Source organism: Aspergillus homomorphus, assembly GCF_003184865.1.
Source record: "Aspergillus homomorphus CBS 101889 unplaced genomic scaffold BO97scaffold_3, whole genome shotgun sequence".
Classification (NCBI taxonomy): domain Eukaryota; kingdom Fungi; phylum Ascomycota; class Eurotiomycetes; order Eurotiales; family Aspergillaceae; genus Aspergillus; species Aspergillus homomorphus.
Window position 1 is genome coordinate 65,202 of NW_020291889.1, and position 12,038 is coordinate 77,239.

At 51.6% G+C, this 12,038-nt stretch overlaps 2 protein-coding genes across 2 annotated transcripts; both read left to right on the forward strand.

Moving 5' to 3' along the window:
- Window positions 1-421: 421 nt before the first annotated feature.
- BO97DRAFT_382512 (glycoside hydrolase family 15 protein) lies at window positions 422-2,393 on the forward strand. Its single transcript, XM_025693305.1, has 3 exons — window positions 422-676; window positions 767-1,631; window positions 1,712-2,393. Exons 1-3 carry the CDS (start codon window positions 463-465, stop codon window positions 2,181-2,183), a joined length of 1,551 nt encoding a protein of 516 aa, XP_025555388.1. The 5' UTR covers window positions 422-462; the 3' UTR covers window positions 2,184-2,393.
- Window positions 2,394-10,398: 8,005 nt separating this feature from the next.
- On the forward strand, window positions 10,399-11,789 carry BO97DRAFT_128748 (uncharacterized protein). Its single transcript, XM_025690030.1, has 5 exons — window positions 10,399-10,858; window positions 10,916-11,129; window positions 11,199-11,279; window positions 11,332-11,391; window positions 11,449-11,789. Exons 1-5 carry the CDS (start codon window positions 10,804-10,806, stop codon window positions 11,780-11,782), a joined length of 744 nt encoding a protein of 247 aa, XP_025555389.1. The 5' UTR covers window positions 10,399-10,803; the 3' UTR covers window positions 11,783-11,789.
- The last annotated feature ends 249 nt before the right edge of the window (window positions 11,790-12,038 follow it).

A 12,038-nucleotide genomic window follows, 5' to 3' on the forward strand; every position in this document is an offset into this window, starting at 1 on the left:
CTTGTATCTCCCCGTCAGACTGCAGCCCGAGATCTGCTGTAGGTGTGACATGTATAGTAATCTCAAATATGGTAGATCCGTAGCTGCACCAGCTGCACTGCAAGCAGCACAACTCATTCACAATTGTCTACCGGTGGATCTTCTCAGAACCCCCGACAATATCCAAAGCCTCGAACAATGCAAGTCGCACAACAATAAGATGACATCATAAGCTCCCACCCTTGCCGCCAATTTGCACAAACAAACCAGTAGCCATTGTTCTCAATCCTAGTCTTCTTGGCCAACACAAGTACATAACCCGCATCTGCAGCAAGTAAGTCGCTTGATAAGAACCGGTCTACAATGCAACCCATTGCCCAGCCTGCATCACAATGCACGACCAGACCGACTCCGCCTACAAAAGGCCGCCACGGCCCCCTCCCCGTAACTTAATCCTAACCCACCCACCTCAAACCCGCCAACATGCGACCAGTATACGCGATCGTACTCGAAGCACTCGCGGGAGTACCGATAGCCCTATCATCATCTCATCCTGAGCCATACAACCCAGCCCCTCTCAACGAATTCATCAAAAAACAAACCCCGATTGCCTGGCAAGGGATCCTGAACAACATCGGCGCCGGGGGCGCCTACCCGGGGATCGTAGTCGCGTCGCCATCGAAGTCCGATCCAGACTGTAAGCCATATCATCATCATCCACACTATCATCCACACATCCCACCCACTCCTCAAAAAGGAAAGAAGCCCTAACCTAACCCGGCGATAGACTTCTACACCTGGACCCGCGACGCAAGCCTAACCATCACCGCACTAACCCCTTACCTTTCCTCTTCCACCACAGAAACCACCAAAATCGAACCCCTCCTCCAAGATTACATCACCAGCCAAGCAACCCAACAAACAATCACCAACCCCTCCGGCCCGTTGGACGATGGCACCGGCCTCGCCGAACCAAAATTCCACGTCAACCTGACCGCGTACGTCGGCGCATGGGGCCGGCCTCAGCGCGACGGGCCCGCGCTGCGCGCCTCCGCTCTAATCGCCTACGGGAACCACCTCCTCTCCACTGGCCGGGCGGCGCTCGCTCGCAGAAATATCTGGCCGATCGTTCGGAATGACCTCGCGTATGTAGCGCAGTACTGGAACGAGACGACCTTTGATTTGTGGGAAGAGGTGCGCGGGGCCTCGTTCTTTACGACCGCTGTGCAGTACCGTGCGCTGGTGGAGGGGATGGCGTTTGCGGAGGCGCTGGGCGAGGAGTGTGCGGGGTGTGCGCTTGTTGCGCCGGAGGTGCTTTGTCTGTTGCGAAGGGGGTATTGGGATGCTCCGCGTGGGGCGGTAAGGGCGAATTGGCCGGGGAGTGGGCGCCAGGGGATTGATGCGGGTTCGGTGCTTGCGGTTGTGCATACTTTTGATGCGGGGGCGGGGTGTGGGCGTGATAGCGAGGACGACGGGGATGAGGATGAGGATCGCACGTCGTTCCAGCCGTGCTCGGATAGGGCGTTGGCGAATCATAAGGCTGTTGTTGATTCGTTCCGGGGCATCTATGGTGTGAATCGTGGGAGTGCGGTTGGCGTTGCGGCGGCTGTGGGCCGTTATGCGGAGGATGTTTATCAGGGTGGACATCCTTGGTCTGTCTATCTTATCTCATCTTCTTGGGTTTTGTACAGTGTGGCTGAGTGGGATGAATTGCTGATATGTTCGGAACTAGGTATCTGACGACGCTGGCCGCCGCAGAACAGCTGTACGACGCCTTGTATCAGTGGGAGAGGCAGGGCCGGGTCGATGTCACGGCTCTGTCTAGGCCTTTCTTCGCGGATCTCGTCCCTGATATCTCGTCGGGGTCGTACTCGCGGGGTTCGGAAGAGTACGCGGCCATCACTGACGCTGTGAGACGGTATGCGGACGGCTTTCTCGCTGTGGTGCAGCAGTATACTCCCGAGAATGGGAGCCTGGCGGAGCAGTTTGACCGCAACACCGGGGCGCCGGTGTCCGCCGTCGATTTGACGTGGTCGTATGCTGCTTTCTTGACGGCTGTCGCCAGGAGGGACGGTGCAGTGCCTCCGTCGTGGGGGTCGACGGCCGCCCAACCAGCCCCGGCGCAGTGTAGCCCGACCAGTGTGCCTGGTCAGTATGCTACGCCGGTGGTAGGCTCGTGGCGGGTCAGAGATGAGCTGAAGTGAGTTGGTCTGTTTGGCGTTGTGCGTGGATGGATGGCAGTAGGGGTTGGAAGCTATGGCAGTATGTCAGGACAGTGGTTCTAGTGTCAAGTGTCAGATGGTAGTAATTTTGTATGAGCTCTGCGACTTCTTCTGCATGGTTGTACTAGTCTCCACCACGTCAGGCGAGGATCCCCCTGAATTCCTCGGGAAACCGACGGATGAATATCAAGCTAATAGTCCTTCCCACTGAGAAATCTCCGGCTGTATATGCCCCCTGGGTGCTGCACCATAACTTCCCCGCGACACATATACCCATAGCTCCCTGATGACGAGGATGAGGTGATAGGAAGAAAGAAACAACCAGATGAGTTTAATGTGAGGGTTGGCTCCGCGCGGACTTGCAATGCAGATTGAGGTACATTGCATGTAGTGGGGTGTCAGGTCTGCTCTTCGTAAGACTTCCCAGGTGATCCCTGGTGAGTCTATTGGTTACGTGGGAGTAGAGTGGCCTACGCACTTCTGCAGCAAAATATCACGAGATCAGCCGCTTCCAGAGGTCACAGTGCCAGCGATGGTCAACAATTAGTGTCTTAAAGTACGTTCCTACCTCATTCAAACTCTGGTAGCCGCAGTCGTCCCTCTAGCATGCCTCTAGATCTTGTACACATCTCGGGCATAGACCTGTGCCATACTCGTAGAACAGAATGCGGCTCGATCCTAGAGCGAAAGCATATTCCGTTCCCAGATCACAACATACCAAATGCCATACTTGTTCGTGTGTTGCATGCGCTTGAATACAGTGGCAGAAAGAACTGATCTCAACTTCCTGAATGCCTTGTCAAAAAGCTCAATGAGGTGACAATCCATGAATGATATTCTACTGCATCTCCGGGTTAGGTGACAGAAACGCTCACAATACTAATTCAACTTTCGCTGTTGAATCGAGCTAACAGTATATGTGATCGAAGAGCTTATAGGCAGTGTTTTGCTGAGACAATGATCTTGTGAAATGACTTCTCCTTGAATTGAATGTCTTGAGGCTTTCAGAACAGGGAGAGGGGCAGATCTGGTCCACACGTCGATCTCACAAAGGTGCAGCAGCTCTAGGCTTGACTTCGTTGTCAATTTCGGATTTAATCGCAACTATCGATTCCATTCCAACTCTGAGCAAAGCCTGGGGTTCACATCGCCACAAGTATATAAAGCATCTTAATAACTATGAAATCAATCTAACCTGCCAAGAAACACCCCCATCAAGCCAGAATCCCGGAGAGTAGATCAAACACAAGCACCTTTCTAAAGCTAAATCCAGGGTCTAAAGCGTCATCACTCACTATGACCTAATTGAATCTCTGCAATGGTGCTGTTTTGCCGCTCGCTATACTCCAAGGACATTATTTATATACACAACACCCGCCTCACGAAATCCTCAGAAACCCTCAAAAAGCCATACAGACCCAGAACCTCAATCCTCGAAGAAAAAAAAATATATATATATATATATCTACACCACTCACCAAAACCAAAGCACCTAACACATAAGTCCAGCTATATCCCCCCTACAACTTGACCTCCCTCCCAAGAATCACACTCCATACATACACCCTACAAATAATACCACCCAGAACACCACTATACACCCACGATACAATACGTACGTACCATACATCCCGTAGGTCCAATCGAACCCCACCCCGCCCATACCGCAGTTAGCCGTCCGGCCGTCCGCGGGCATTTCCCGCGGGCATCCATCCATCCCATGAGTCCCTTCTCATTTCCCCTTTCCTTCCCACTCATCCATGATCCGCTCTTCCCTCCCCACAATCGCCATGCTTAAATTGCCTTTCTAAAACGGTTTTCCAAACTTGTCTGAGTTGGTGAGACTGAATTTGTCGGATCGATCGACGACCAGTGCTTCAAGGAGATCTTGTTTGGTTGTGCTATCTTTCCGACTGGGTTTGGAGCAAGCGAGTCGCTTGAACAAAGCTTTCTAGCTTTGAGCTTTGGGTTTGGGTTGGATTGGATTGGATTGGATTGGGGTGGTATTACCTAACTTCTGATCAATATTGCTATCTGCTATGTAGTAAACTAAAGAACAGTAGTAGAGCTACTAGGCTACTAGGAAAGTGAGCTTTCTGTTTAGTATCGGGAATGCTTCAGAGACCCGGGGGGCGGGGGGGGGGAGGACTGCTTGGACCATGTTCTCGAGAGTATATGTTATTGATTGTCGAGAACTACTCCGTAGACGAACTACTCTCATGGTCTTAGACATGCATCATTTCCCTACGGCAACAATTCATCCTACTTAAAGCCAGTTCATCGATTGTCACTGGGTGGTGGGCTTAAACGCCAGGCAAGCAGGCTTTTTTTGGTTTGTTTCCCTCTGGCACATGGCCACATGCCGGGATGTTCCCTGAGTGGGGTGGGCGCGATTTTGGTGGCGTCCGCATAATGGAAATCAGACTGCTTCCGCGTGAAATGATAGGACAGACCGTATAATAATTTGGAATGGCTCTGTTGGTTGACGGGCAAACAACAGGCGCTTAGCCGGAGGCAGGAGAGAGGGGGGCTCGCTATTGTAGCGGGTAGGCTGCCGGTAGGTTTTTTGCTCGGCCGCTCAATCCCGGCGCGTACGTGATAGATCGAAATAAGTGGGAACGCTGCTGGCCCAGATGCTTTTGCGACCAGATCGGAACTGTTAATGAAAGAGCCTTGGGAAAGGATCTCAAGGGAAAACGGCCTGAATCAGGGACCCGGGATGGAAAGTTTAAACCCCACGAGATGAAAAAGGAGGCTGGCCTTTAATTTAACCCGGAAAGAGTTAGTAGAGCAGCAGGGCAGAATCATGCCATGGTTCGTTCACTTTCATCGTGAGGCTGATGATCTTGATGATGATGATGATGCTGATGGCTTGCTTACCCTCCATCTACTTACACTATAATTCTACAGTCCCCCCGACAACCCACACTTCCTCTCACCCCCCTGCAGTTTTATCGTCGGAAGCGACAAGAGTGGTGCTAAATTACCCAGGTACAACCATGTGGCCTGACGGCTGCTACCCACCACGACGGCATTCATTTCGGCCGCATGCGGCCATCCTAGCAGGATCATTAAAAGTGCCACAGCACGTGGAGATGGGCTTTTAAGGTCGATCGACAGACAGATCCCGGACTAGTCGGGCGGGCAAGTCGGATTCTAGTTTGGTGTCGCGCAGAATTTCATACGTCTCCGGTTCTGTCTGTCTGTCTGTAAGAGTACAAGACTCTGAGGGCGTTTTTTGTATTTTTCCCACTTGTGGCACTTGAGCCTCTAGTTAGAGCGTCGCGAAGCGCCAGCAGGAAAAGCAGCGCGTGCACCAGCCGAGACGCTTTGGAGGCTAAGGGATGCCAAAGCGCTGGACTGTGCACAGCTCTCTCGCGGGTCTCCGCACCACGAGGCAATCAGACACGGTGGAAATGCGTTCCCAAGATTCAAGGGCGCTTCGGATGGATGTCGCCGAGACCCGGCCCCAGTTAGCCCAAAGTCAATGATGCCATGTCGAATGGTCTATTGCCTATGTCCGTTGTTGTCCAATGCCAACAGGAGGACAGCCGACAGGTAGGTAATATGGTGGAGTCCGTAAATAGACGAAAGGGAGAAAACGGAGCAAATTGGTCGAAATCTTTGGTCGCAATCAAAATCAGTCCATCACCACCACCACTACCACCACCAACGCCGCCTCGTGATCCCTCGATATGGAACGGCATGAGAGGGGGGCCATTTAATTTCCAACTGTCTCTCTTTTCGTGTTTTGCGAGGGTTGCGCTCGCTAAGCGTCTATTATCGTCTCAATTATCTTCAGTTCGACCCAGTTCCGGGCGGGAGGGTGGATCAATGGGCAGTGCAGGTTCGAAGCTAGACCAGAGGCTGCAGGGAGGGAGTGAAGAGAAGAGGAGAGGGAAAAGGGAAGGGAGAGAGGGAAATTTGGGAAACATGTTGGCTCCGATCGTATACGAGGAGAGTGGGTTCTGGTCTTTTTTTTTTTTTTTTTTTTTTTTTTTTTTTTTTTTTTTTTTTCCTTTTTTTCCCTCCCCTTCGCCTCGTTGACAGCAGTGTGTCTGGAGGTTCTTGATCCTGGCCGATCATTGCCATGGCGGTCAGCACGATCACGGGATCGGAGCATCGGGCCCTTGCCATGCTCCGGACTGGGGTGCAATATGACCCTCTAACCCATACAAGGCTGGCTCCAGAGTACCCTGCTGGATTCCCTATTTGTGCTGGTGGATGCGATCCATGATGAATGCGATCATCTTAGACCTTCTTCTCCCCCCCATCGGCGGCTCTGACCGTCCGTCTCGCCTTAGGCGTTCCCAATCTGGTTATCTAGACTATACTCCGAACTCCGTCCAGGGCAGACTTTGCGAGTAGGTAGGCAAATCGGTCACTTTGTAGCCAGTCAGCTAGTTGGTAGTGTACTGTACGGTCGTCGCAGTCCAAGGCTGAATGAACAATGCCATGATTCATGATTCAAGAATCCTTCGGATGTCACCGCTCCGGAAAAGGGACACCGGCATATTTCCGCCTGAGGCGTCATCTCCAAGAAGACCGGGATGCAGACGCCGCCAACGGTTGAGAGATCGACACACCTCATCACCTCGTGGGATGAGGGCAGGGGATGCATGCCTGCGAGGCCCATGTGTCGTCACTCGTCGTGGAAGTGGAATCGGACGATCCTCCACGCTCGACCACCCTCTCTGCGGTCAGCATGGTGAATTCTAGAAGTGGACGAATGCTGCATGGACGTGTCTTAGTGGAAAGCTAGAGCTGAGCTTGGAGCAGGCAGTCCGAACGGACGAACAATACGTACATCGTATGTGCGATGAAACTAGTTTGCCTTAGCCTGTCAGCTACGTGGACTCCCGGTGTATGCTGAGAATCACCGAGAAGTGGACACATGGCGTGCGGACTAATTGGATTAGCATGTTTGGCAAGGGGGGGTTGAATATCTTCAGCTCTGAAAGAACAATCCAGAAAAGAGACCCAAGAGGACCCTTAGTTGGAGGAATCATACTAAACGCAGAGGAATCCTCAGTAGAAACGACGACCACCTATCCTCAAGGCTGTCCCAAATGAGGCAGGAGTCGGAATCCGTAGCGTGGCTGGCGGCCGCTAAAATTCGTGGGGGCCAAAACCGGCCGAAGCAGAAACGAGTTGAGAAGAGATTGTGGAATGAATAAGAAAGAAGAAACGAAAGAGTGAGAGTGAGAGAGTGAGTGAGTCTGAGACTTCAAGGCAACCAACCCGGGAACTACTACGGTACTGCTTGTGCGGAGTACTTCTACACAGATTCAATTGACAATTCAATATATGATGTTTCCATGGGTGAGGTGAGCATGATGCGAAGGGACAACCCTATTATACTTCTTTCTATAGGGTTGGTTACAGACACGAATCGATGAAACAACCAAACCCATCGTCCAATTGGAATGGTAATGCACATCGGTCGGAACAAAGTGAGTTGAGGTATGGATCCCCCTTGCTGCCTACCTTCCTCAAAAGGTTCAAACCCTTGCATCCATCGCCCGAGTCCCCGGGAAAGGATTGGATTTAACCGCTCATTATTGCTTATCGCCATGTGGTTCTGGATCTAAACAAGGCCATGCCTGGGTGCTAGACTGTTAGTAGTTATCATGACGATCGCGCCGGGCGGGCTCCACGTTGCAAATGTCAGGCGGTACGGTAGACTAGACTACGTATTGTCGGTTCGCTGCAATTGTACTTAGGACTTTAGTCCACTACAGGCTAACCAGCAAACCCGCGCCATCATCCATGGTCGAGCGTCTAGCCTTGTCGGCTCTAGTTGCAAAGACCCGCCTGGGATGGCCAAATCGGGGAATTGGGTTTCCTGCTGAGCGGTTACGGCCCCCAAAAACCCATTCCATTCGGATTGCAAAACGAAGTGTTGTTACGGAGGAGTCGACATTTGTGAATGCCCCTCTTCCTTCCTGCCACTCACTCTCACCCTTCTTACTTTCCCCTCTCTCTGTCTCTCTCTCAACCCCCAATGTTAGTTCGTGATTTTTAGTTGATGTAATAACTTAATTATTTACTATCATTTGATACAGATCAGTGAGACGGCAAATCAGAGCCATTACTAAGGGGGATGAGATTCTCAGGATTTCTGGAAGATCATCTCCCATCTAATTAACCCCATGTCGGTAGGCTGCGTTTGATATTGATATTCGATCCTGCATTTCTTCCTCCCCAACCTGATTCAATGCTGGCTAGAGTCGATAGAGGAGGAGCTAGTTCCAGCCGGACTGTCCACTATGCTGGGAGCTTGTTTCTAAACGTCGAGGAGGCTCTCAGGCCAGGCTCCCGCGGGCTTGGAGGTCTGGAGAATACCCCTGTCCGAGCTCAAGCCAGATTTACCCAGTGTTGGTCGGTCAACAATCGAAGATCCGACAGGTTTACTGATGACTGACTGATGTCAATTGGTCTATTCTACTGTTTTTGACTTTTTGTCTTTTTTTTTCTTTTCCCCTCTTGACGGACCCCCCTTCTCTTGTCTCCTCCCGTCATCCCGGGTGGAGTCAGAGGAACGGCAAGTGGCTTCCAAGGATCAGGCTGATGCGATTGAGCTACCTAAAGATACGTTGGGACCTTTCGACCTTCACGTGGCGATGGTTTAGGACTATTCCTCTTCCAGCATCCTGGATCAGAAGTTCAGAGCCGGGGGAAAAAAGGCAAATGAAATGGCCTATGACGAAACGAACATTTTCAACAGTCGAGTGGATAGACCCGTGAGCGAAGACACCGAAACAGTTGGAAACCCGACCACCTTAATAGCAGATCGCACTTGATTCATCATCTCCCCTCTCATCATCAGTGTTCCTTGGGTGAGGGAAGTGTCAAGCGCCGCACCGTTCGGGTGGACTCCTCCTCAAACCTTCATGCCATCATTTCCTCCATTCATTCATTGATCCATCCATCCACGGCCCGGCCGAACAATGGCCGCTAACTGCGCGACCGATGGAGACGCTCAAGCTCAAGGGCCACTGAAGGGCGCCAGCTCCATTCGCAGTCAATGTTGGCTTTCGGGTTTCTGGATTCATTCAGGAGTAGAAGAGGAAGGGAGATCGTGTCTCATCTTAGGACCGTGGCAGTGAAAAATAGATCGACCATCTATCATGGGGAAATAATCTCCCCCAACCTTGTTCGTAAACACATGCCAAATTAAAACCTGGAGCAATAATGAATCACAGAATAAGGAAATTGAGAAGGAAAATAATAAAAAATAATAATTGAAAATCGAAATGAGAATCAAAGAAAAAAAAAAGTGCCGTAGCTCTATCGAGAAGAAGAAGAAGAATAGGAATTGCGCAGGGTCAGGGAAAATCCGACAGAAATAATCTCGAAAGACGGTAATTATTCTCAATAACCCATTGCTCAGAGACAGTAAAATACACAATAACCCACACACGCACATACACCACCTACATCCACACCCGCCCGCCATCAGCTGTCAAACTGGTGAAGGACCAGACAGGGACGAACTGCCCAAGACTCTTCGGCCCCCGTTCGTTACGCTTATTCTTGACTTATTGGTTTCCCCATCAGCAGCCCGTTAAATACTCTCTGGTCTGACCAGTCTTCGAGAGGGAAACCCCCAAAAATCAAGTTTATCTTCCCTCCCTCCTGCTGTCCGTCCGTCTATCTATCTACCTATCTATCTGGCCATCTATCTCAAAGTCTTGTCTTATCCTGTGTCTGTCTCTCAGCTAGTCGGAGGGTCTCACCCGTCATCTCGTCTTCGGTGGATATAGATTGCCTGTTGATTCCGAGAAGGATTCCCGTCCGTGAGTGCTAAGACACTACTACCACTCAAACTGTATGTGCCATCAGTGCTTTTGGTCTGATCCAGTGGTTTATTCCTTCACCGTCCCTTCTTCTGCTGGTTCTTGTTCTTGTTTTTCTTCTTCTCCCCCTCGCCCAGCTGGTTCAGGTCTTACTTCCTGTTTCCCCATCACTTGGTCTTCCACGGTAAACCCTCACCCTGCGTGGCTGATCTACTGGCTCCTCTTGCTCCTCCTGCTCCTCCTGTCTGCCTCCCTGCGTCGGACCCACGAAAATCTCCAATGCTCTCCAAAGGGATCCACAACTCACCAGGCCATCCGCATTTCTATCACAGGCAGCTCAGTGGCTCTTGCGCACGAAGCTGGAATCTACTATCATCTGCATCACCGGCTGCACCCTGCGATCTAGTCAAACTGGACGATCTTCGCCGGCCTAGGTCTGCAGCGCCTCAAAGTACAGCAACTGCCACGCCCGCCATCTCCGCTTGGTCTGCTGGTGTTTCACAGCCTGGATCGGGATATCGATCGAGCATCGGCACGAACGAGGGACAGCAGCACCATTTGCCCTTATTGCACACCATCCCCGGCATTGGCAGGACGCCATTCCCTTCCGAACTTGTCCCGCCCGATAGTGAACCGAGGGGATTGCCTGCATCCGCACTACCGCTTAGAAACCCCGACCAAGCCGTTTTTGACAGCTCACGGTAAGTCTGGCAGTGTGTGCATCTCTAGTCAGCCAGTCAGTCAAGACCGCGTTTACTAAGCACACAGGATCTACCAGAGCTTTGAGAGCCTCACCCCAATCGATGCATCCCGGATCAGTGGCCTATTTGACATCCAACATGGCACATCATTCACAAAGTAGGCTGACCGGAGAACGACGATAGCCCGCACAAGATTGAAACTAACGAGCAGCAGATTACGGCTGGCAGAATCGCCTGCCTCAGCCGCTTCACCATCCCTCGTCCATGTCAATGGACCAACATCCGTTTCCCCCAGCGCAGACGCTCCCACCACATCCGGGCTATCCAGCCGCTTACCCGCCTCAACCATCCGGCTCGCAAAGCTATTACCAACCAGGGCTTCCATCAACCCAATATCTGATGCCCCAGAGTCGACAGCAGCCTCGAAGGTAACGCTCACTGAAGATGAGATTTCAGACTCGAAGACAGCAAAGAAACTAACCCCGCCACGTTAACAGCTCCTCCATACCATATTCTTATCCTAGCAGTTCCGTCTCTGGCAGCCCACCAACTATTCCAGATCCGGCTTTTGCTTCAACGTGAGCACACTGTATGCCTCCTGGTGATATCTTAACGCTAATCGAAAGCCAGGCCATCGTCCTACCTTGTGAACCAACCAGACTATTACATGACCCCGAACTCTTCATTATCGTAAGGGACTCACGCAATCGATGATATACTTACAGCCTAACACGGATAAATAAGCAGGCAAACCCCTAACTCGATACCACATCCACAAGCCCTCATGCCCACTGGGACAGTGTATTCCTCACCTGAATCCGCGCACAACTCCTCCGATCCGGAACAACAAGTCCGCGTCATCAGTTTCCGACCCAAGCCGCAATGCTGGGACCACGGATGCAACGGCCGCGAATTCTCAACGTTCAGCAATCTACTTCGCCATCAGAGGGAGAAGTCGGGTGTTGTGGCGAAGGCAGAATGCCCCAGCTGTGGGGCCGTCTTCACTCGCACCACTGCCCGGAATATCCATGTCGCTCAAGGGAAGTGCAAGGGCGTGGTACGGGAGCCTTCTGCGGAGTAGGCTCTTCAAAAGTCTAGGGCAGGCCTATCTCTTTGAAGATGAGGGTCTGTTCTGAAATCACGGTTCTACAATTGACAAATGCACAGCCGCAGAACTGTAGTTCCCAAGATGTACTACAGAGCACATTTACGCGAACTGACGGGTGCAGCTCGGCATATGCACCTGCTAATACGGTATATGGCTGGGCGGATGACCCAAGTCTGGGCGTGAGGGGTACGATGGACCTACCAGTCGACACATTTCGGAGTGTTTTCTT